General features: G+C 44.8%; 1 protein-coding gene across 1 annotated transcript in view; it reads left to right on the top strand.

Moving 5' to 3' along the window:
* Nucleotides 1-25,271, top strand: part of MICAL3 (microtubule associated monooxygenase, calponin and LIM domain containing 3) — a 171,057-nt gene that overhangs the window by 19,070 nt on the left and 126,716 nt on the right. Inside the window, exons 5-13 of the mRNA XM_050920677.1 lie at nucleotides 6,693-6,794; nucleotides 7,475-7,630; nucleotides 8,377-8,477; nucleotides 10,716-10,973; nucleotides 11,576-11,691; nucleotides 14,616-14,742; nucleotides 16,346-16,439; nucleotides 17,813-17,960; nucleotides 19,734-19,930. Of these exons, the coding sequence (XP_050776634.1) occupies nucleotides 6,693-6,794; nucleotides 7,475-7,630; nucleotides 8,377-8,477; nucleotides 10,716-10,973; nucleotides 11,576-11,691; nucleotides 14,616-14,742; nucleotides 16,346-16,439; nucleotides 17,813-17,960; nucleotides 19,734-19,930 (1,299 nt within the window). The remainder of the gene's footprint in view (nucleotides 1-6,692; nucleotides 6,795-7,474; nucleotides 7,631-8,376; nucleotides 8,478-10,715; nucleotides 10,974-11,575; nucleotides 11,692-14,615; nucleotides 14,743-16,345; nucleotides 16,440-17,812; nucleotides 17,961-19,733; nucleotides 19,931-25,271) is intronic.

The raw sequence follows: 25,271 nt of genomic DNA, 5'->3' as shown, positions 1-25,271 counted from the left end.
AATACACAGGGGAACCATACAGCTTGAAGAACTCTAGCTACTATAAGTTATAAGTAACCTTCCTCCTTCTTTGAATGCTGGTCTCCATGGGTATTCACTGTAGGTGACTCCCAAGCAGCGTTTGAGGAGGCGGGTGTAAGGAGATGCTCTGCACCAGTCTGCAGGACTGCTGAACCAGAGGAAGCAACCACAGCCATGGCTTGCATGAGGGCATAGTGCTTGGTAACCGTGTGACTGAAGCCCCAGGTTGCTGCTCTGTAGATCTCGAGGGGGAGATTCCTTGAGCTCTGGTAGAATGAGCTCTGGCCAATAGTTAATAGTTTAGTCATAGTGAGTGGACATGGGGGGGTCTGCCCTGCCCTCCATTGTTCTCCCAGGGCGTTTAGTGTGACCAGGGTTCTGAGATTCAAGTCCAGCCTGGCCTGCCTTCAGCACTTCCCAGTGAGTGACCCTCTTGAGCGCTCCTTTGAGGGATCACACCTTCCATCAGAGTGTGAGACCTGCCACTCCTTTCCCTTTGGCACTAGGCAGTCTCTGGAATTTAGACTCTGCAGACATCTAATGGAGCCCTGTCAGATCTGGAACCCTTCTGCTCCCCCTCTTGTTGGTCAGAGCCTCCGGACAGTGCCTCACTAGCAACAGCGTTTGCCAGCTCAAAATTCTCCAGCAGCCCCAAGGACTCCATGAAACAAAGATATGAAGAGGAAAGGAGAAACCACTGTAGAAAGAGACAAATCACTGCATAAGACCACCAAGAAAAGGTCTGCCTTTTCCCAATCCTTGATACCAGGTGAGACTCTGTGCTCCAGAGCGGGTTCATCCAGAGCTCACAGGGAGCACGGGCCAGGTGCTTCCGGCACTAAACTTCCACAGAGGTGTGTAAGGATAGGAAAGAGAACTCACCCACTGCACCCCACCGAGACCTGTGCCCAGCCCCACCTCAGAACACCAACCTGTACTGAAGTACCTGGCCAGTTCTCCTTCCTAAAACATCATTACAGCCGTCTCAAGGACCTGGTGATTTACACAGATCCTGAGTTGCCAAAACCATAGGACTCAGTTCTAGTCAGAGAGATCACTACACTGTTCCCATGTTGTTCACTGGTCCTGTGTGCTAGCTGGTCCATGGACGCTTCAACGCTGTTGGGACGCTACTCGCGGAGGTCTACCTTTGGCCATCCTGCCCCAAGACAGATGATCCCAACAGACCCACTTATAGTGTTGGATGACTGTTACTCTGCAGATGAACAGGATGTGACACCACTGGTTCCCCCAATGATCGCGACATGGGACATCGGTCCAGGTGGTTTCCAGAGGCCCCTACATCCCCATGACCTATACTATGCAGCTGGGGACCAGTGGTACCCCCCTGTGGGACCTGCTTCTGTAACCATATATGGGCGTACACACTGACGATACTGGAGCTCTTGGGATCCGTGCTGTCGAGCCTCAGACTGAGGAGCTGGGGGCATCACTTTTGGCAGAAATTTCCTCCAAGAGAGAAGCCTCAACTCCTCAGGATCATATGGAAGAACAACAACTGGACAAGTCAGTACTGCTAGATCTGCCAACAGCATCATCTTAATTTCCAGATGAAGCAATGGCACTACCCTCTCTCTCCCCTCCAGAGGACTACAGGCAGTACCAGGAACTTCTGAGGAGGATCAGTGAAACCCTCCAGAGTACACTGGAAGAGGTTCATGATCCTACACAAACTTCTGGATATTCTCCAGTATACAGATCCTTCCAAGGTGACTCTCGCTATTAATAAGCCCATTTTAGAGCCTGCTAAGGGCATTTGGTACACACCAGCCACCTGTTCCCTGACCCCTGAGAGGACTGAAAAGGAAATATTTTGTTTCCTTCCAGGGGGAGAAGTACTTTTTTCACACCCTAAGCTGAACTCTCTGATTGTCCGAGCAGCCATAGTGTGGAACAGACTATACCAACCCAGGTCCACTCCTTTGGACAATGGTGCCATCATCAGAAAGAACTTTTCTTCAGCCAGACTACTATGCCACATTGCGAACTAACAGGCAGTCATGGCAAAGTATGACTTCATTAACTACAACAAGCTGTCAGAGTTCTTCAGTAAACTATTGCAGGACTGTAGGCCTCAATTCCAAGCTATTCCTAGATGAAGGGAATCTGGTAACTAGATCGTCCCTTCAGGTGCCTCTTGATGCAGCGGACCTGGCTTCCTGTGCTATGGTGACCTTGATGGTCATGAGGCAGATATCTTTGCTGCAATCAGTGGAGTTCCCCAAAGAGATCCAGTTGATGATTGATAAATTTGGAGAGAGTTCAGAGAAGAGCCATGGGAATGATTAAAATATTAGAAAACTTGCCAGATAGTGATCGACTCAAGGAACTGAATCTATTTATCTTATGAAAGAAAAGGTTAAAAGGTGACTTGATCAGTCTGTAAGTACGATGGGAACAAATACTTGATGATGGACTCTTCAGTCTAGCAGAGAAAAGTATAACATTCAATGGCTGAAAGTTGAAGCTAGAAAAATTCAGACAGGAAATAAGGTGTAAATTTTTAACAAAACATACCAGCCAACCCCTCAGCTGTTCTACCACCAGAGGGCCTATGAACTCCTGAAAAGACGTCAGAGGGTGCAACATGACAAACACATCATACTACAGCCATCCGCTCTCCAGACTCAAACACCTAGCAAGACATTTTGATGGGATGTTCATGAGCCATCAGCCAGTCCAGGCACAAACAGTTTCCATTCGCTCTTTCAGTGTTTTCCCCTGACCTGTTTTCTTCTTGTGGACATCTCATAACATTAGACAAATGGGTCTTAGACATCATTGCAACTGAGTATGTAATCAAATTCCTGTTGTCCCACCCCCTTGAAAATCTGCCCCTGTTCAGAGACCCCTGTCATGAGAGGATTCTCAGACAAGAACTGAACTTCCTAATCCAGCTAGGGGCTATAGAGCTTGTATCCCCTCATCACAAGGGGAAGGGCCTTTACTTCACATACAGCCTAATCTCCAAAAAGAAAAGTGTGCTGGAGGCCATCCTGGACCTCAGGAAACTGAACATCATCATCTGCTACTCCAGATTCAGAATGTCTACCCTGCCTGCTATAATCTGCTCCTTGAATGAAGGTGACTGATTTGCAGTTCCTGATTTGAAGGACACTTGTTCGCATATTTTGACATCCATTCAGCGCACAGGAGATTGCTGTGTTTCACAGTGAGGTTAGTGCATTCCAGTACATGATGCTCCCCTTTGCCCTTTCAGCAGCCCCAAGGGTTTATACAAAAGTAATGGCAGTGGTGGCAGCACACCTGCACTGTCAATACAACTCTATATTTCCCTGCCTACATTATTGGCTGCTCACAAGAGGACTGTATCACAAGGCGCAGGTAGCACTCATCTCCCTACTCAACCTGAGTCACTCCTTGGGATTTCAGGTAAATCCAGGAAAGTTCACTTTAACACCCACAACAACTACAGAATTTACTGGAGCAAATCTAGACTCTATTGCAGCCAGAACTTATTTACCACAGGATAGATTCCTTGCAAAGATAGACCTCATTATTCACCTTCTTCTCAGCCCTCAGACATCAGTCCAGTCTTACTTCATCTAGCTAGGTCACCTGGCTGCATCATTTACTTTGACCCCCTTTGCGAGGCTCCATTTTCACGGTCGCCAGGCGTGGCTGAGGAAGGTCTACACTCTGAGCAAAGACCCCCTAGACAAAAGTCTCACTTCCTCAGATATCACTCACCTAGTGGGAAAAGAGAGGCAATGTTTGTGTAGGGTTCCTTTTGTTCCTGTGCCACCCACAAAGACACTTGTTATGGATTCCTCTCTGCTGGGCTGTGGAATGGATCTGGACAACCATGCAGCTCAGGGTTCCTGGACTCTGCAAGAATCCACACTCCATGTCAATGTTCTTGAGCTTCAGGCAGTACACGAAGAGCATAAGAGGTTCCTGCCCTTCATCTGGTCCACTGATGTCCAGGTCAGGTCAGACAACATGGCCACTGTTTATTATGCAAACAAATGGCAGAGCAAGGTCTACCCCGCTCTGCAGAGAAGCAGTCAAACTCTGGAACTGGTGCATACAGCATCAGATTATCCTCTATGCCATGTATCTACCAGGAGTAATGAACTCCCTAGCAGACACCGTAGGCATTTTCGCAAGAGGAAGCACCACGTGTCATTAGTCCAGCAGATTTTATTGCCAGTGGGGATTCCCATCATGGGAGCTTGTTGCAACTGATGGAAACAGGAAGTGCCCGACCAATTGCTCTCAAGACTCACAGGGGCCTGACTTCAGAGGAGATGCCTTCCCAGTGCAATAGTCAGACCTGATGAAGTATGCTTTCCCTCACATTCCCCTCCTACCTCACATCCTCAGAAAGATCAAGTGGGAAAAGGCAACAGTGATTTTAATAGTACCATGTTGGCCATGGCAGTTTTGGTTCACCATAGCTGGGCAGACGGCCTCCTGCTCATGCATTCACCTGCAGCTACCCCTAGCCTACTGCCACAGAAAGGAAGCATCCCCAACCATCCCACCACCACACCTCTCCATCTGGCAGACTGGTTATTGGATGGACAGCAGACTTACACAGATCTTGCTTGGAGGAGGTCCAATCCATCCTTCTCAATAACAGGAAACCCTCAACAAGAAAGTGTTATGCTACCAAATGGAAGCGGTTCTCCCTATGATACCAGAGCATCATTTGCCTCTGAAGAAGTCCAGAATTCCTCTTATCTTGGACTGTCTCCTCTCCTTTAAGTCATTGGGCCTATCCATCAGTTCAGTATGGGTACGCAAGTAGCTATCAGTGTTTCTCATTCTTTGATAGAGAACTGTTGGTATTTACCCACCCCATAACAGTAAAGTTGTTAAAAGGCATTGTCAGAAACTTCCCACCAGTTTCAAAGTTTATGCCTGCTTAGGATGTGAACCAGATACTATCGGCACTTATGAACCTGCCATTTGAACCTTCTGGCTTCCTTTTCCTTCTTACGCTTTTTGATGGAGGTGGCATTCCTAACAGCTAACTCTTCGTCCAAGAGAGCGGGTGAATTTGAGGCCCTGGTGGTGGACCCACGTTATACTGTCTTTCACAGAGACAGAGTATCCCTGAGATTGCATCCCAAGTTTGTCCTCATGATTCCTCTTGATTTTCACTTGAACCAGAAGGTTCACCTTCCTGTATTTTATCTGAGACCTCACAATAATGAGGAGGACTGGAGACCTTAGATGTACACGGAGATCTGGCCTTCTACCTGGACAGGCCAAGGCCCATTAGAAGATCTCTGAGATTATTCGTCTCCTTTGCTGAGAGGATGAAAGGAGAGGCAGTATTTTCCCAAAGACACTCTGAATGGATTTCCAACTCCATTCTCTTCTGCTATGAGCTGGCAGAACCCCTTCTCCTTAGTCTGTCAAGGCCCTTTCTACCAGAGCTCAAGCTGCCTTTATGGCTTCCCTGCAAGGAATCTCACTTTTTGAGACCTACAGAGTGACAACCCGGGGCTCCATTCACATGGTTATCTGGCACTGTGCCCTTATGCAAGCCTCCGCTGTGGATGCTTCCTTTGATTCAGTGATCTTGTGAACTTCGGTGCAGAGCAACCCCTCAGTAGTCACTGCTCGGGAGTCACCCACAGTGAATATCCACAAGAACCAGCCCTCGAAGAAAGGAAGGTTACTTACCAGATAGTCACTGGAGTTCTTCAAACTGTATAGTCCTTTATGGGTATTGGCATCCTGCTTCCCTTCCCCTCTGCTCAGATCCTCTTCGGATTCGCGGTAGAGTAGGAACAGGAGAAGCGGTCAGTCCACACTGTCCCTTGTGCTCCCAGATGAGGGCATGAGGAACTGAAGGACACAGTCCTGGACTGACAGACACAGCTGTTGAAAAAATTTCCAGACCCAATCACAGAGAACGCATGCAAACTCCCTGCAAATACTCATATGGGCCAGCACTCGAAGAACTCCAGTTACTATAAGATAAGTAACTTAACCTTCCGTTCTTTACTTTACAAAACTAAAAGTACCTAATGTATTCTGATGAAATGGACAAAATGCTACAGTTTACAATAGTTCCTACAGAATTTTGGCCCATTGCGCCTACAATAGCATAGAACTTTTTTGTAACAGCAACCACTTGCATTGCATGCGTTGTGGCTATTTAGATCATTTTCCGTGCACACTTGCCGTGGATGTTGTTGGCAGTCTTGTTACTGGCCAAACAGATCAAGTAACGTATGAGAAGTTGGACTTTTAATCTATTGGGCAAAGTCTTTTTCAATCTTGTAACACAGAGAGCCTTACAATGATCTCTCTAGTATACTGTTATACTTTATGTCCTAGTTCCATTAAACCCCATTTGTCTAAAAGCTTTTGGTAGATTGTAGCTGTTTGGGTTCCCTTTAAGTGAAACGATGTGTACAATAGGCTTAGATCTTACTACTGCAAGTGTTTTTAGATGCAGTCGGGGTACAAAAATGGTCCTGAAAACATGCTAATACCACCTGTTAAAGTATCAGCTGTGTAGCCTCCCAACCCAGGGATGTGAGAAATGGTTTGTGTAGGAAGTGAGAGGTGATTCCTATGCTCTTTTTTTTTTTTTTTTTTTTTTTTTTTTAAAATATCTGTGTATGTAGATGCACCTAATACATTATTAACTGAGGGTTTATCCATAGGGATAGGCTGGCGTGCACAGGTCCACCCAAAAACACACCCGGTGTCAGAATACGAATTTGAAGTGGTCATTGGAGGAGATGGCAGGAGAAACACTTTAGAAGGTAATGGCTCCTGATGCATCCACAATGGAGAACTTTCCACAACACACACTTAGCAGTGGAATTGTCTCTATTTTAAATGGTCACAGTAGAGCTGAACCAAAAAAAATTTCTGTATGAGCTGCACTCCAATCTCTTTCCAAATATTAAGCACTTAAAAGGCTGTAAAGATGTGACAGAGGATACACAAGCTCCCTTTCAGCCCTCAGGAATCCAATTAGCCAATTATATCACCACTTCCTCATCCATTCTCTTCATCTTTCTCTACAAGCAAAGCAGCAGGTGTATTTTTTTTCTAGATTTTTTTTTTTTTTTTAACGTGGACTAATCCTTGCACTTGCACCTCCTGCTTCTGAGATAATGTGGGGAATTATTAGGCATATCAATGGGGTGGTTGGGAATGATATTTTAAATCATTCCTGTAAGAGCCATTGCACTGTGTGGGATAGAGGCGAGCCATTTCAGTATAGTCCGACATTTTCTTTTTTCTTCAAAAAGCCAAGTTTTATTTTCCTGGTGAAGCAATTTTCAGAGAGGATTTTGTTGCTTCCCCTGTAAAGAAGAGTGTCTGTAATATCTGACCCCTTCTGTCATATATTTAAGGGCCCGCTTTGTAGCAGGCTGTGTGAGTCTTCTCTGAACTTGAGCTGTATTTCATGATCTCTGCTCTATCCTGTCCCTAGGATTTCGTCGGAAGGAGTTCCGTGGTAAGCTGGCAATTGCTATCACAGCAAACTTCATCAATCGTAATACCACAGCCGAAGCCAAAGTGGAGGAGATCAGTGGCGTGGCCTTCATATTTAACCAGAAGTTCTTCCAGGATCTGCGAGAAGCCACAGGTTTGTGAACAATGAGCAAATATCTAGATGTGAAGGAGTTTATCTAATTAACAGTTTTTTACACTAGTTGTCTCCTTAAGCTACTTTTTTTCACGAATGAATGAGTGAGTAATGTGGCCCTTGATCCAGGAAGTACATCACTATTGTCTGTCTGATTGTCTCCCACTTTCTCAGCTGATTTGTTCCAGCTTGTTCTTCAGCTGCTTGTCATTGTAGCTTGTAATGGAGGGCTGTGCTTTTTAACTTTTGGACAAGTGGTAAGCCGTCCAAGCATTCCATGGAAAAACTAGGATGCCATGTTTTCTCTCTCTCCCCTACTCCTCTGAACTCAAGCTTCGGAATCAAAACAAGGTCAGGGCTGCTAGGGAGGGAGAGAGATGTCTATGTGTAGCTAAAGGTTCAATTTTTGAAACCCCTTGAAAGCATGTGAATCAAATGCTCAGTGCAGCCATATAATAGTTCTCTCTGTTGTAAGGGTTACCAGCTGATGTAATTTCAGTCTGGTGTATACTCCTTGTAGGTTGGAGCTTTCCAAGGCTTTAGGGGATTTTGGCAGGGCCCTCCATTACATTTAAAGGCATGGGTGAGTCTCATGTGTGCTATCAGACATTCTCTGTGCACAGGCCTCACCTTGACATGGGCCAGGAGGGCTGAGCCAGAGCTCTTCCAAATGATGCTGTGAGCTCTTGTACTACATATAACATACAACTGACTTTGTATTATTACATCCCTTTTTTCTGTCATAGGTATTGACTTGGAGAATATTGTCTACTACAAAGATGACACTCACTACTTCGTCATGACGGCCAAAAAGCAGAGTTTGCTGGACAAAGGGGTGATACTGCATGTGCGTATTACGTTCTCCCAAACCTCTCCGTATTAGACATAAGAGACAATCTGGCCTTGGCACCTTGGGAGAAGGGAGTATATTTTTGAAGGGAATTAAATAAATGAGCGTTTAATGTTTACCTAGGCATACTGATTTCTCTTCAATGTTTTGAGGTAGGCCTTTCTTAGGACATGGCCTGCAGGATTTTTAAGGCAGGCTTGTGACTAGTGCCCTGTTTGAGGAAGCAGATTGAGTCCTTAGAAAAGGATTACATGCTCTGCTCTGCACTCATTTGCATCCCTCTTCAGATCTGGAGCTTCTGGACATAGCAAGTTGAAATGTCCTGCAAGGCCCATAGACTCTGTCAGTGGCTCTGCCTCGTTTGGTGGAGGTGAAAGAACTGGGAGTGTGAAGAGATCTTGTGATGGAGCTTTACCCATTACTTGTATTGACAGAGATCAGTTTAATGTTGGTTTTGGTCCTAAGAAATAAGTAGGACTCTAGATCTTGCATTTTTTTGTCTGAAAACAGAGCATGGAGGGAAGTGCACAGGAGTTTAAATTAACTATCATTTACACCAATGGGCTAACACTTCATTTGCACTTGATTTGTCAACAGCTGGACTGCACTATTAAGTCTGTTCTGACAATATACAGAGCCAGACTGTACCTTAGAACTGCCTCCTATGGTTGTGGCAAGGCAGCTGCATATTAATCACCAAGAATGTAATATTCTCCAATGAGTTGTTTTGCTAACTGGCCTGCTAGTGGTTTGGGAATGTTATGCAATATCTCACATGGGGTATGTCAGTCTGACTTGGAGAAAAATGATTTGAAATAATATATTAGGGGGATCCTGGATATCAGATTTCAAACATTTGTCCAAATAAACATGTAAAAATATTGTATGTTAATTGCTTTGCTCAGATGCCCTAAGCCAGTGGTCCCCAACGCGGTGCCTGCGGGCACCATTGCGCCTGCTGGGGCATCTTAATGCACCTGCGTCCTGGCCCCCGGGAGAGCACTCACCGAAATGCTGCTGAATTTCAGCGGCATTTCAGTGGTGACGCCTCTCGATGACGCCGCTTGTCGCCGACAAGTGACGTCATCGAGAGGTGTTGCTGCCGAAATGCTGCTGAAATTCAGCGGCATTTCGGCGGGTGCTCCACCGCCGCAGTGGTCCTTGGGCTGGCGCCTGCCAGCCAAAAAGGTTGGGGACCACTACCCTAAGCTGGTGCACACTAAGCTTGTTTTAATCAAGACTAAACCCAGATATGGTTCCCTTATAGTGAAGTTCACAGGACTTGAGCTGGATACTTTCACTGAGAGCATGTCTACCCAGTGAGATAACGTGTACTACAGGCTGGGGACTGGGGCAGGGGTGGTTTCTAAAGCGACTAACATGTAACGCAGTAACTGGCCCTCAAAGACCTGCTGGTGTGCATTAAAAGTTCCCTAGTGCACGTTAACATAGTACTGTGTCAAACAGCGCTATGTTGAAGTGCATTAGGGAACTTTTAATGTGCACCAGCTGGATCTGTACAGACCAGTTAGTGCGTGACACAACGTGCTTTAGAAATCACTCCTCTGTAGTCTGCATTGCTTTTCCGTGTAGACAAGCTCTTAATGTTCACTTCAGCTTTTTATATTGGTGTGATTTAGGTTTTTATAGCTAAAGTCTGAAGTTCACTCCCTATAAAGATGGAATAGAAAGGGTATTTATGTACTCAAAAGTAAAAAAATGAATTTAGCAGGTGACGTAATCATGAAGCTTCTTCAGAAACAATCATCAAAAGGCTGTAGTTATACAACTTTATGAAGCTATAGCGTCTGTTGTTGACGGTATCCTTTTGGAAGTGACTCTACATATTATTTATGGCCAAGATACTGTTGCCAGCTTTAGCATATATGCTTTCCATTTGTAGTGTGCATGCTAAGCACCCTCACAACCACTGCTCTTGCTGGCACTGCCCACTTTTATACTTTGCACACCTCTGGAGTGATCATATTGCCTGTTGGCATGCTCAGAAATGCCAGCAGGGTTGTCAAGGCTCTTTGCAAGAAGAAGAGATAGAAACATTGTTTTCTCTTAGAGGCCTAGATACTAATGATCATGAAATAATTTAGGGAAAGATCCTAAATCGGTGGACTCAGAGGAGTCTCGGAACCTACAGTTGTAGATTGTCTACAGATACTAAACTTAAAATTCCCTCTCCCAACATGGCTTTTCTACTCTGACTCTTCTCTCTTTTGGTAGGACTATGCAGACACAGAGCTGTTACTCTCACGGGAGAATGTGGACCAGGAGGCTTTGCTCAACTATGCCAGGGAAGCAGCTGATTTTTCTACCAATCAGCAGCTGCCGTCACTGGACTTTGCCATCAATCACTATGGGCAACCTGATGTGGCCATGTTTGACTTCACGTGTATGTACGCATCGGAGAATGCAGCGATGGTGCGAGAGCAGAATGGTCACCAGTTGCTCGTGGCGCTGGTTGGGGACAGTCTGTTAGAGGTAGGTGTTAAACAGCTCACTCACTGTGTGAGCCATGAATGGAAGTGATCGCACCCCTATTACCATTGAAATGACTGCAACTTTCCCTTTGTGCTATGAGCGTTTTATCAGGAGGAAGGCAACTGCTGTTTTATATAATAGATTGGGAGGAGCAGGGGGAAGAAATGGTGGGAAAACAGTGAGTATTCAGCATAGTAGTGACCTTCTATGCAGAGACCAGCTGAAATTGCATCTGTTCTACCTGCTTCTTGTTGTGACCACTAGAATCCCTGAGGACACTATGCTAGGATAGTTAATAATTAGCATGCTGTAGTTAGTTTGAAATATCTGTTTTTCAAGAGAGGCTCTTAGCAGCTCCAGGCTGTGAGTCATTGTCGGGAATAATGAAACACTAGCTGTGGATTAGTTCACAGCCAGTTCACCATGCATTTGGCCTCTACTAGCCCAGATGGAACCAGAGTCTCCAGCTAATCTCTGAGTTATAAAATCCTAGTAGGCTACCCTCTAAATATGTTCGTGGTAACATTTTTTATTTCCTTTCCTAAATGACCTTTTCTTCCCCCTTCCCCCTCTTTTTTTTGTGTGTGACCTATTACATCTAGCCATTCTGGCCAATGGGCACTGGAATAGCCAGAGGCTTTCTGGCTGCCATGGATTCTGCTTGGATGGTACGAAGCTGGTCTCAGGGAACTAGCCCTTTGGAGGTCCTCGCAGAGAGGTAATGGAGGATTATTGTGGGGAAATGAGTCTAGTTGTGAGTTTTAATCTGAATACAGAATGATTTGGTGGCAGAGGTAGGTGGAAAAGTAATTGTGCTCAGAAGGCTCACTCTTCTGACCATCCACTCCAATTCCTTGTCCTGTTACAGATATGCACCCAGAGTGGGGTGGAGGGAGCAAACCCTGTGCCTTTAGTGTTCCTGGAGGCTGCCCATTGGAGTGGTTTGATTAAGGGAAAGATTTCCCAAGAAGGTGAGGGAACTGGCCAGAAGCACCACCATGTGAAGGTCAGGTTCAAAACACATGCAGACTGGTGCTCAGCTCTAACTTGCTGCTCTAAGCACCAAAGGTTCAGTGGAATCTATTCAGAGAGGAACAGAATAGCGACCAAAGTGTGTTGGTGCTACTCTCTATTGGTTAAAAGCAGATTAGGGAAAGGAGAATATTTTCTTGGTGGTTATTGGGATTGTATTAGGTGGAAAAAGTGAGTCTGATCAGTGCTCTAAGCCTTAACTATACAGTCTAGGTGAAGAAAAGCTTAGATGCCAAGGGGATAGATGCCTTTGAAATAGCCGGGAGACAGAAATACATGCTAGTTCCAGTGATCTTGTAAATATTTTTTCTGTGTGTGATTTTTTTGTTTAATTTGGAGATAATGGTCTATATTTAATTCCTTATCTGGCCTCTACATTCACTATCTTATTTTCACTTTGAATCTACTGCTTGCGCATTTTCTCTCTCTCTCTCTCTCTCTCTCTTTTTTGTTTGTTTGTTTATGTTTTGTTCCAGGTAACATAGCAGCATAGGAATTGCCTTTACAGATCAAACCAGAGTTCCATCCAGGGTGGAATGATTTAAATCACTGAGGTTTTTTTTGTTTGTTTGTTTGTTTTTGTTTTTGTTTTAAAAAGAAAACCAGCAAAGCTCTAAAACTCATTGATTTAAATCAAGCTGAGACATTGTAACACTAATTTGAAAACTTGTACAATTGCTAGGTTAGATTAAAATTTATAATGAACTAAATTATAGATGCTGGGGGTTTTAAATGTCACACTAGCATTTTTAAAATTCCACTGCTGGTTAGGTATCTTCTTTGAATTTTTTTTTAAAATTGCTATATTGAGGTACATCACTTAAAGAGGTACATAACTTTATGCACGTATTCTTGAAATTGATGATGTGAATAAGTCCTTGTAGTATCAGAGGCCAAAACTGTATTTTTATTAAAAAAAAATAATTTTTGTTTAGTGTCATTAAAGTTTCTTCAAAAATTGGTTTTAACAATGATAACTTCTCTAGACTTTCAATCCAAAATTATTTTGAACTTTTTTAAAATACACATAGGACATAACTTTAGGGTCCTAATATAAGAGTTCAGCTTGTTCAAACCATTTCAGCTTCCTTGATGTGTGGAAGTTTGGTATTTCAGAAGGCGATGTTGATTGTGCATATAGCTTATCAAGTCTGTGCTTGAGTTTGTGCTCTTCTCACAATAAGGATGTTAATGATGCCCTGAACTTGTCTTCATCATAGAGGAGTGTTTTGAAGAATGAAATTTAGTAGAAAAACCTCTGTTAAATCTGAATTTCTACTAACAATTAATAGGAAATTAATAAGGAAATTAATTAAAGAAATAGGTGCAAAATGTCCGCTTTAACAATTTGATTATAAAATGGAAAGAAATTCCAAAACTAGCAACATGTATATTAACTCACGAATTTTGTCCGTTCTGAGTCCCTCTAATTTAGTGTTGTGTCTGACATTGGCCAGAACCAGGTGCAAGAAATCCTGGATCATTATAGAATAGGGGTCGCGGCCCATCAGGGTAATCCACTGGCGGGCCGTGAAACATTTTGTTTATGTTGGCTGTCCAAAGGCATGACCCCCTTGCAGCTCCCAGTGTCTGCGGTTCACAGTTCCCAGCCAATGAGAGCTGTGGGAAGCAGTTGCCAGCATGTCTCAGCGGCCTGCACCACTTCCCACAGCTCCCATTGGCCGGGAACAGCCAACTGCGGCCACTGGGAGCTGCAGGGGGCCATGCCTGCAGATAGCCAACGTAAACAAAATGTCTCGTGGCCTGCCAGCAGATTATCCTGGTGGACCACGGGCTGAAGGTTGCTGGCTCTTGTTATAGAATATCCTATCCACAGGACAAGCTTCTTTCTAAAGCTTGCCAGTTAGAGGTTGGCTTATGCCATCTTTCACATGGGTTTATATTCTTAATATTTTTATCCTGTCTGATATAATTGTGGCAGTCTCATGATCCATATTAAATATTTTTTATTACAATTAATCTCTTGACGTCAATACCACCTTGTGTCAGTGAGTTTCACAGATTAATTATGCACTGAGGAAAAACATATTTTATTTTCAGTTTTAATTTTGCTTGCTTTTATTTGATTCTATCTTCTTGTTCTTTCTTACAAGAGATTTAATAGGAACATATGATTTATCTTGTCCATATTATTTATTATTTTGTATGCCTTTGTCATGTCTCCTCTCTATCTGTCATGTCCCAATCATTTCCAGCACTTATATGGAATTCTCTCCTTGCATTTACTAATTTTTTTTGTCTGTTTCTGGGCGACTTATGTCTATTGTCGCTTTTGAAATGGGGTGACCAGAGCTGAAAACAGAATTCCAGGCGAGGGCATACTATTGATTTATATAATGGCAATATATTTTCAGTATTATCTGTCTCATTCTATTCTTACCACCTCCCTGATTCCTGCTGAATTAAAATATAAACAGCCTAGGTGCTTAAGTACTGGATTTTGGTTGTTTCATATCTGAAGGGGTAGGTTTGTGAATTTGAGTGTTCTAACCCTCTGAGTTCATGAGGGTCTTGACTTTGAAGGTGGTAGTGGTGGTGATGTATCTCTTTCTCCTACTTGCTGATCTGAAGTTAGTATTTTTCCCTCAGGGAAAGCATTTACAGGCTGCTGCCTCAGACCACTCCTGAGAATGTGAGTAAAAACTTCAGCCAATACAGCATCGATCCTATCACCCGGTATCCCAATATCAACGTCAACTTCCTGCGGCCAAACCAGGTAACTGGGCTGGCAATACCTTTGACAGCATGTGATCTGTGTCCTCTTCATGTAGCCATTGGTTTGTATCAGAGGTTAGCAACTGGGGGTAGGTGGACAGCGCTGCAAGCCATAAACAAATGCCAGGTCACAATGCCGCTCACTTACATTTGGTCCCCCACCGCTCTGGCGCAATGGAGGGGTAGCTGGGCCAAACTTGAGCAAGTGGCATTGCCATGGCTGGAATGGGGTAGTGTGTGGTGAGGAGAGGGCCCACCTGTGCACAGATGCACACATTGTGCTGTGGTGAGCTCCTCCCAACAGTGAGAGCCAGCAGGCCGGAGCAGGAAGCTGGGCCCAGGCCTGTATAAAAGAAGCTACTGTCTAGGATGAGTGTGGGGTGGGCTCACTCTCCAACACCCTCCACTCTGAGCCAGGATAGAGCTAGGCTCTGCCCCACTGGACAGGAGGCACCATTGCTTGCATCTCAGTGCCCTCTATGCTCGTAGTGCCAGGCAGCACCCTGCCCTGCACTCCAGTGTCCTGTATGCTGTGTGCGTGCATAGTGCCAGGGCACCCTACCCTTCCCCACTGTCCAGTGCCAGGCACTGGTCCCTGCCTGCATTCCAAGAGAGTGCTGGATTTGCTTGCACTCAACCCCCAGACCCAGTCCCTGGGACAAGAGCCACTGCTGTCCAAGTCGGGTGAAGGGTGGGCACACTCTCAAACCTCTCTGGTTAGGTGGCAGAATCCTTCTTTCTATTTTAAAGGGGCAGAAGGGGAGGAAGAATCCAAGTTTTAAAAAAATACTAAGGGAGGATTTGATTCAAAAAAGGTTGAGATCCCCATGCCCAGGGCCGGCTCCAGGCACCAGCTAAAGAAGCAGGTGCTTGGGGCGGCCAATACCAGGGGGTGACCCTCCGGCTTCTATTGGGGCGGCAGCTCCGGGTCTTCGGCAGCAAGTCCCTCACTCCCTCTGGGAGCGAAGGACCAACCGCCGAATTGCCGCTGAAGAGTGGAGAGGCGCAATCGCGCTGCCGCGGCTTTTTTTTTTTTTTTTTTTTTGCGCACTGCCTGGGGCGGCACAAAACCTGCCCATGCCTATATGAGTATTTAGGGAATTGCCAGTGGCAAAAACCAGAAATATCCATCAAGCGTAAACCACTGTACTATACCCACTTTCTTTGTGACTAGATATTGCAGAAGTCTCTAAACTCTGTTCGCAGTCATGTCAGTTGTAGCTCTGAACTTCTCTGGATTTTGGCCGTTTCAGCCATGCTGACAATATATTTTTGTATTTCCTTTATAATAACTCTATATACATTCAGTGGCTACACGTTGGTGCCTATGCTGAGATGGAGGCTAAGGGCTGTTCGTTGGAGTTCTGTGGCTTTTGGGAATTGTCTACTGTGCGAAAGTGTCATAAAATAACCTTTTATATAATCATCCCCTTGTTGTCTTAAGGGGGCTATGTTCCTTGTGTGTACGCATGGCTTGTTTTTAGAAAGGGAATTTAGTGCTCAAGGGCAGTAGCTCTGGCCTGAGGAGACTTCTCCTGCCATATTGGCTTTTGATGAGAGAGACTAGTCTTTTGGGCCATTTTTAACCCTTTGCATTCTTACAGGTGCGCCACTTGTATGATACAGGAGACCTGAAAGACATTCACTTGGAAATAGAGAACTTGGTGAACTCCAGGACACCAAAGCTGACACGGAATGGTGGGTCCCATCTGTTGTTTCACTTTGTTGTGCTCTTCCAGAGCTGTGTCAGTGCATCAGGTCTACAGAGAGGTCCCCTTCTGTTTCGAAAAGTGTCTCATTAATTCTTGGCTCAGAAGCTTGACTTCTCAAACACTTTCAAACATAATTAAACTTTCAAACATAATTAAACTTTCAAACGTAATTAAAATTTAAACATGTTAGCTTTACCTCAATTTCCCTTATTACAATGTACTTCCAGATTTCTAAACATTTGTTTCTGAAAGGGTTTTTGGTCACCTTCTGGATCCTGTAGTAGAGTCTTTATTTCAAGCGTGAAAAACCAGCCTCTACTTGATTTGGCAGTGAAGCCAAAAACTCTAATTACAGATAAAAATAATTAACAGAAAAGTAGAAAAAGAATGGGAAAAAGAGAATTATTTTTGTAGATTCCCCTCCACACTCAAGCTTTCTCCTTTTTGAAATCTTATCTCTTAGTTGGACTAAATAAAGCAATTACTTTACTTGCATTTTCCTCGTAATTTAGCAGCTCTACTTTTCATAAGGACATCACTGCATTATGGAGTCTAATTACTAAGCCAGTGCACGGCATGTGTTCTAGGAATTAAATGCATTACGCTAAGAACTGGAATAGTTGTCTGGTCAAACCATAACCCAAGGGGTTTGTTGAGCCTTTCCCAGCCATATAATGCCTTTGGATGTCTGAGTGTCTCCTGGAATAGTGTTTGGTGTCTCCTGGAATAGTGTTTTATTCAAGTCTGCCTGTTTTATTACCAAACCTTCCTCCCACTGGTGTACAGTTGCGTAGGGTCTTCTGATTTGTTCTTTGACCTGCAACGATGCCACCCTAGGCTATAATCTTGTCACATCTCATAACTAAACAAGGTCAGGATGGTTAGTGATTTGATGGAAGACCTTCAAAGTAAATGCAACTGTTATAGAAAGGTGTTGACAATTCTTCTATCTGAAACAATATAGCAAGGGATTAGTGAGCACCATGCTACGAGGAATGCAATCTTTTGGATCTGACTTAAATCAAGATCTTGACCACTTTTGGTCATTTAAAATTTCCTGGGATGCTCACAAGAACCAGGGTGATCTGTCCAAATTACAATTTGGGTAATTACTTCTTAACAAACTAAAATTCTCCCTTCAGTGTGAACTACGTATCACATTATTAGTCACTTCCTGCCCTCCCAAAAAACGGTTGTATAGTGTTTCTGATGCAGGAAACATGCTATTCCACCCCAGAAGTGGCTGCATTTCAATGGGTGAGTGATCCCTATAATATATACTTCCTGAGATGTACTTGGAATTCTCATGAGTGAAAGATGATAAATTACAGCTTTCTAAAAATGTTATGTTCTTTTCAGAGTCTGTAGCTCGTTCCAGCAAACTGCTTGGTTGGTGCCAAAGGCAGACTGATGGGTATGCTGGTGTGAATGTAACAGATCTCACAATGTCATGGAAAAGTGGCCTAGCCTTGTGTGCTATTATCCACAGATACCGTCCTGACTTGATGTAAGTGATTGATTGCTTGGCTAGAACACAGTGACTGGAGAGAATGTTAGTCAGATTTGCAACCAATATATGGGGAGGGATTTGCAAATTGTTTAGAGAATAGTGTTAAAATACAATACAGTTGTGATATGTGGGGGAAAGGACTGAAGTCAGTTAAATTTAGATTCAGTAAAGTCTAGAGCGATTCACCTGTGGGGAAGAGAGTTATAATGTCTTGCTGAATGCCAGGCTACATGTGCCATCATTTTATCTTCTATCTGTCCCAAGTTGTTAGTGACCAAAACTCATTACCGTCTAACAGTAGCCTATGTGCAATTAATTAGGGATAGTTGATGGCTTCAGTTTAATTCATAACAGATAAATGTCCACATCACCTTTATAAATAGCCCCCTTGTTGGTAGCTTCTTCAGATGGCTTCTAAATACTTTTTCAATCCGAGAGGAGGGGTCTCCTGGTCTGAATAGACACAGTATAGGGAAGCTTGCACTACTGCTACTTGTGCAGTAACCTGTTCAGTGAATAAGTGTGAGAAGCCATTCCAGCCAGTAATGTGGGGAGCAATATAAAAAGGTGCACAAATCCTAGAATGGGAAAATGTTGGAAGGCAGAAGTTCCATAGTGAAGACTCTGGCCTAGTGTGGCCTAGTGGATGGAGTGCTGGAGTGGGATTCACAAGACCTGGGTTCTGCTCTCAGCTCTGCTACTGGACTGCTGGGTGACTTTGGGCAAGTCACTTCCCCTTGCTCTGCCTCAGTTTCCCCATCTGTAAATAGGGGATTATGATATGGGCCTCCTTTGTAAAGGGCTATTCATGAAAAGTGCTATATAAAAGGTAGATAGTATTATAATGAAAGTCTAAAATGATTACAGGTTTCCAGTGGGACATTATTAAAGATAAATACTGTAATGCAACACGGGGGGGCAAGAGGGGCAATTTGCCCTGGGGCCCCCATGAGAGTTTTTTGGGGCCCCTGGAGTGGGGTCCTTCACTCGCTCCGGGGGCTCTAGAAAACTCTCGCGAGGCGCGGGCCCCCAGAGCTGCTTCTGCTCTGAGTCTTCGGCGGCAATTTGATGGTGGGGCGTCCTTCCGCTCCGGGACCCGCTGCCAAAGTGCCCCAAAGACCCGTGGCCCACTGAATCCTCTGGGTGGCCCTGATGCAACATGCTGAAGGTGAATTTAAAAGAAGTATCACATGTAAAGCAAGCAAAGTAACTATGTAAATATTCCATTCTGTGTGTCGCTGGTTAGAACGCTATACTCAGTCTGAGGCACCGTGTTTAAAAAGCCACACAAATTGGGCAGACGTGGAAGTACAGCAATGAGAATTGTAAAAGTGTAGGAAAATCTCACTGGAGATGGAAAGAGGTGAGATCTGTATATGAATCAATCAAGAGAAATGGTGATCTGAGGGACAACTTGATGTGCTTCCAAGTAACGAGGACGAGAGTCTGCCTCTTCAGAGAATACTCCAGCAAAGAGGGAAGTGAAGATGTAATGTTCAAAGCAAAAAAACCTCTGTGAAGAGAAGTTTAGGTCATCTCTAGAGATGATAAAGCAGGGCAGTGAATGGAAAAAACAATGTGTCTGTTTCACAGCTCATCATTTACAGGCAGAGTAACATAATCACTGTATCACAAAAAGCATGATGGCAGAATTGTTGAAAGAAGGGGGGCTGCAGTTTCAGAGTTGCGGCCGGAGAAGACTATCTCTGAAAGTATTTTTAGAAGGCTAGTCCTGCATACCTCAATGCTTTTTTCTTCTCCCTCTTGTAGAGACTTTGTTTCTCTAGATGAACGCAACATGGAGAAGAATAACCAGCTGGCATTTGACATTGCTGAAAAGGAGTTTGGAATCTCTCCTATCATGACTGGAAAGGAAATGGCATCTGTTGGAGAGCCAGACAAGTTGTCAATGGTGATGTACCTCACACAGTTCTATGAGATGTTCAAGGATTCCATCCCTTCCAGTGGTAAGGGCCTCCGAACAAGTGTGTTAGATTTGGTGATGGTGGCAGTATTCATGTTCTTCTGTTCATCATGCCCCTACTATGATGTCCACTTGCAGTGCGCATGTGCCTTCGATTGAGGATTTTTGTCAGCAGTGTTCATTTGATCTCGGCGTGCACCCTAGCTATCCTCATGCCTCACACCAGGAGCGCATAGGGCTGCAACAGACAACACATTCTCAGTTCTTTCTCAACCACTTTGACCAGAGACAGAGTGTTCGTAGTGCTCATGGTTATCTGCCACTCATGACTAAGGCTGTGAGTCTGTCATGGAAGTCACAGATTCCGTTACTTCTGCAGTGGCCAGTGCTGGCTCAGGAGCCAGCAGCAGCAGTTTGGGTGTGTGGGAGGGGGCTCAGGGCTACGGGCGGGGGGGGGGGGGGCACTTACCTCGGGGGGGGGGGCTCCCTGTCTCCCACTGACATGGCCCTGCAGTTGCCGGCCAATGGGAGCTGCTCAGCCGGCGCCTGTGGTGGGAGCAGCGTGTGGAGCCCCTGGGCCCCTCCGCCGCCTAGGAACTGCAGGGACACGAGGAACCAGGTTGGGAGCCTACCAGCCATGGCCAACCCTCGCACCCCAGCACCAAAGGAGGTCCCCAGCCGCACACCGCTGCCTCCCCCACAGCACCCATGGTGCCCCTGGGCTCCCTGCTCCTTCTTCAGAGCACCCATGGCCTCTTGCACAAGTTTTAGTTAAGGGATATATATATTAAAAGTCATGGACAGGTCACGGGCTATGAATTTTTGTTTACTGCCTGTGACCTGTCCATGACTTCTATTAAAAATACCCATGACTAAAATGTAGCCTTATTCATGACAATTTAATCTTTTATTTTTCTAATTATGTTTTTTTATTCTTTATTTATTTGGTATTTTATTTATTTTGGGGATTCCTTTTTCCTGTTTGCTGAGGCTTTTGCCTCCAACCTCCACCCCGCCCTCTGTGTGGGGTAACACACCCCTTCCCCCAATTTGAAGAAGACTGTTTGTTTTATTTTGGGGGCATATCTTAGTTCCCAGGCTTCAAATGTTGCCTCATTTGCCCAGAGTCCTTCCCAGTTAATAGCAGCCATTCCTGCTGTACCCACTGCCTCGGGGCACATGCCCTCATAGTGCAAAATCTGCATGAGTTTTAAGGGCCACTCTGAAAGATAGGGAGATTCAACTTTGTTTTCTTATGATGAAGTACTCATTTTTCCCAGCTTTGGATCCAGGCCCAGAGGCCCCCACCTCGTACAGCAGCCTTCAAATAGCCATAGTGCCCCATCAGCCTCAGGGAGACTTGCAAGCAGCGCGGAAAAGATTTCCACCAAGTGGAGTCCTAAGTCTCCTCAGAAAGAGTGTACCTTTAAGAGATCCACTGTATCAAAGACTCTACACTCCTCAAAGGTTTCTGTGGAGACTTCAAACAGCCTCAGTACCAAGAGCTCTAAAAATCAGTCCTCAAGCTTGTCTAAATCACATGGTACCTACTGCTCCGTACCGAAGATTTTGGTATCATCAAAACATGACCAAACTGGTAGAGATTCCAGGGACACTGCACTAAAGAATTAATTTCCTTCTGCAGCATGGACTGCATCTTCAGTACCTCAACTGGCAGTCCAGCCTGTTGGTGCCTCATGCACTTTCTTTGGTACCGAAGGCCTCCATGTCTGCAGCCCACCAGGTTCCCACACAACTGCATCCAGTACTAGAGAATTTCAGGTTTTCCAGGGATTTGTTTGTCTCCGATCAACTGGGTCTCCTTTACTGAGCTTAATGAGGCCCCCAGTACCACAACCTCTGCTGTCTCTGGTACTTTGCTATAATTGGTACTGCCTGATTCCCTGGTGCCCATGCTTACAGCGATACAAATTACTACTCTTTCATCTACTCCTCCTTTAGATTATGCAGATGAGAGCTCTTCAGGCTCTTACATTTCTGTTCAGGACTCTTATAATTACCTGGCTAGACCACCATCTCCTGAACCTGCTCCATCAAGGGATACATCAAGGCTGTAATGATCTCGGCCTGTCAACACTCTCCTTGGTATAATCAGGGGAATGCAGAGACAGCGCTGTCAGATTCTGTCCATTCCCCAATGGCAGTCGCCACAGGAGGAGATCTTTGAGGAGCAAGAAAGGAGAGCTAATGAGCAGGCTACCCCACAGACAAATATTTCATCCTCCTCCCTGGATGAAGTTGTTTTGCCCTCTCCATTTATGGTAGATGACTTCAAACAATTTCAGGAGTTGAGGAAGAGGGTGGCAGGCACTCTTTAAATCCCATTGGAAGAAGTCCAAGAGACTCAGCATAAATTGCTGGATATTCTTCACACAACATCTTCAGCACAGGTAGCTAGGACCTTGTTAGAAACTACCAAAGCCATTTGGCAGATCCCCACCACAGCCATGCTAAGAGGGCTGACACACAGTAGCACATTACAGCTAGAAGTTCAGAATTTTTATTTTCCCATCCTGCCCCAACTCATTAGTTATGGATACAGTAAATGAACAGAACAGACAATACCATTCCAAGACTACACCACTTGATAAAGACCAAAAGCTCTTAGATCTTTTTGGTCAAAAGACACTTGTTTGCCACCTTGCAGTTAAGAACTGCTAATTACCAGGTGATTCTGGCAACATAATCATATTAACTGTTCAAAATGTAATTCTTTATTGAACACTCCCACAAGAGCAGAGGGAACAATTTCAGGCCCTCTTTGCAGAGGGACAGCTTCGTGCAAGGGCATCTTTGCAAACTTCTGCTGATGCTTTTGACACAGCAGCCTGGTCTGTCTCCACAGTTGTAGTCATGAGTTGAGCCCTGTGGGTACAGTCCTTAGGTTTTCCACATGAAGTCCAGAACACATAAAGGACCTACTATTTGGTCTTAGATTATTCAGCGAATCCACTGCTGCCTCCCTATATTCACTGAAGGACACCAGGGCAACCCTTTGTTCGCTGGGCATGTGTACTCCTGCAAATAAGCAGAGATTTAGTCTCTCTCAAACTCAGAGATCCTGCCCAGCACAGTTTCCCACCTACCACAGAGCACTGAAGCCACGTAAAAAGAAACTCAGAGTGCAGAGGGGAAAGTTATCCATCTCTGCACCTGGCTCAGCACAGCAGACATAATCTACAAAGTGTTTGTTTTGATGCCTCGGTCAAGAGCCACCTATACCCCTACCATCTGAATCTGATGTTGTACCACCCTTCCCACTCCATCCTCCCAATTTTGGGGGATCGTCTGTTCCATTTCTGCAGCTCATGGGAGCAGATTACCTTTGACAGATGGGTCTTGGAGGTTTACACTGGCTACTCGATCCATTTTCACTCCATATCTCCCTACCACCTTCCTTTTCCATCTCTTTTCAGGGCGCATCTCACAAGCCACTCTTAAGACAAAAGGCTCTCTCCCTCCTCCACTTAGGACTCATGGAACCAGTTCCCACTCAGTACAGAGGAAGCGGATTTTACTCCAAGTGTTTCCTCATTCCCAAAAAGAAGGGCGAGTGGAGGCTAATTGTAGATCTCAGGATGCTGAATACCTTTGTCGAGGTACAGAAATTCAAGATGGTACCACTTGCAGCTATTGTTCCATCCCTGGATCTGGGAGAATATTTTGCAACCTTGACCTTCAAGATGCATACCTTCATGTCACAATGTATCCCTCTCACTAGAGATTCCTATGATTTGCCATGCATCAGGGCCACTGTCAGTACAGAGGCCTTCACTTCCCATAGAGAGTTGACAGAAATTATGTTGGTAGTTAGTTGCCGCACAGCTTTGCTGATGGGGAGTAATCGTCTTCCCATACCTGGACAATTGGCTTTTAAAAGGGCATTTCTACATGGAAGTTCAAACGATGATAAGGGGGGCTATGTCTCTTTCACGCACTCAGCCTTTAGCTGAATACTGCAAAGTCCTGTCTCCTACCTCTACTGCAGATAGATTTTTATAGAGGCCACTCTCAATGCCATGGCATCGAGATCCTACCTGCCAGGGGACAGATGCATTTAATTGTACAACTTCAAGTGATCCTACAGGCTACCACCAGATCGTGCCTGCAGCTCTTTGGGCACATGGCACCATATGTACCTTCATCACTTTACACCCCCTTTTACAACTACACTGATTCTAAGCCTGGCTCAGGGCAGTTTTTATGCCTGCAACAGAGATGGTCTGAACAAATTACTGTCTATTCCCAATTGTGTACTAATCTCTCTCAACTGATGGAAGAATCCAGACAAAGTGTGCTCAGAGATTCCTTTCGACCATCCTCCTTCCACTGTCACAATAGTTTCAGATACAACTCTCCTAGGCTGGGAAGCTTATCTAGAGAACCACGCTATCCAGGGCAGATAGTCCACCCAGGAGTCTACGCTACATATCAACATTCTGGAGCTTAGGGCTGTGAGATACGCTTGCCACCACTTCCTCCCCATGATAAAAGGTCAATGCATCCATATAATGAGACAGCCGAGACAGTATGTACTACATAAATGCACTGAAAGAGAAGGGAATCCCTTCCCCCTGCTCAGAGGCAATCAGGTTATGGAACTGGTTTGTAGCCCACCGAATCCTTATCTCGGCAATTTATTTGCCTGGGCATCAAAACACCATCACTGATTACCTCAGTAGACACTTCACTCAAGATTACAAGTGGGAACTCAACAGAGCCATACTCGAGTAGATAGTTCTTATCTGGAGATTTCTGAACATAGACCTTTTTGCCATCACTGTCAACCAGAAACATGCAGAGTTCTGCTCTAATGGAGGTTTTGTTTGCCTGCCATTATCTGGAAGACAACTTTCTCCTCTCTCAGCTGAGAAATCTTCTATATACTTTCATTCCAATACTGCTGATTCTCAGGATTCTAAACAAAATCAGACAGGACAAAGCCACGGTAATCTTGATCACACCTATCTGGCCAGGACAGGTGTGGTTTCCTTACCTACTTTACCTCTCTTTTCAACTGGCCATCAATCTGCTGCTCACACCCTGTCTTTTCACTCAGGATTTGAGGAACATTTGTCCCCCACAACTTGAACATTCTCAGTGACTCAGGGAAAAATTCCTGGATGGCTCTTGGAGTTAGAACTCTCCTGTTTCAGAGTGGTTCAAGAAGTCCTGTTGAACAGTAGAAAGGAATCCACCAGGAACACTTACCTTCAGAAATGGAGAGGATATTACCATTGGTGTATTCGCTGTCTGTATATCATGTTGACTCCTCTATTTCAGAGGTTCTAGAATACCTTTTCACTCTGAAGCAAAGAGGTCTTTTTTTGAGCTCCATTAATGTTCACCTGGCAGTCGTCACA

The sequence above is a fragment of the Gopherus flavomarginatus genome, chromosome 1, assembly GCF_025201925.1.
Source record: "Gopherus flavomarginatus isolate rGopFla2 chromosome 1, rGopFla2.mat.asm, whole genome shotgun sequence".
NCBI classification, from domain to species: Eukaryota; Metazoa; Chordata; order Testudines; family Testudinidae; genus Gopherus; species Gopherus flavomarginatus.
This window is presented reverse-complemented; position numbering and strand designations above follow the sequence as displayed.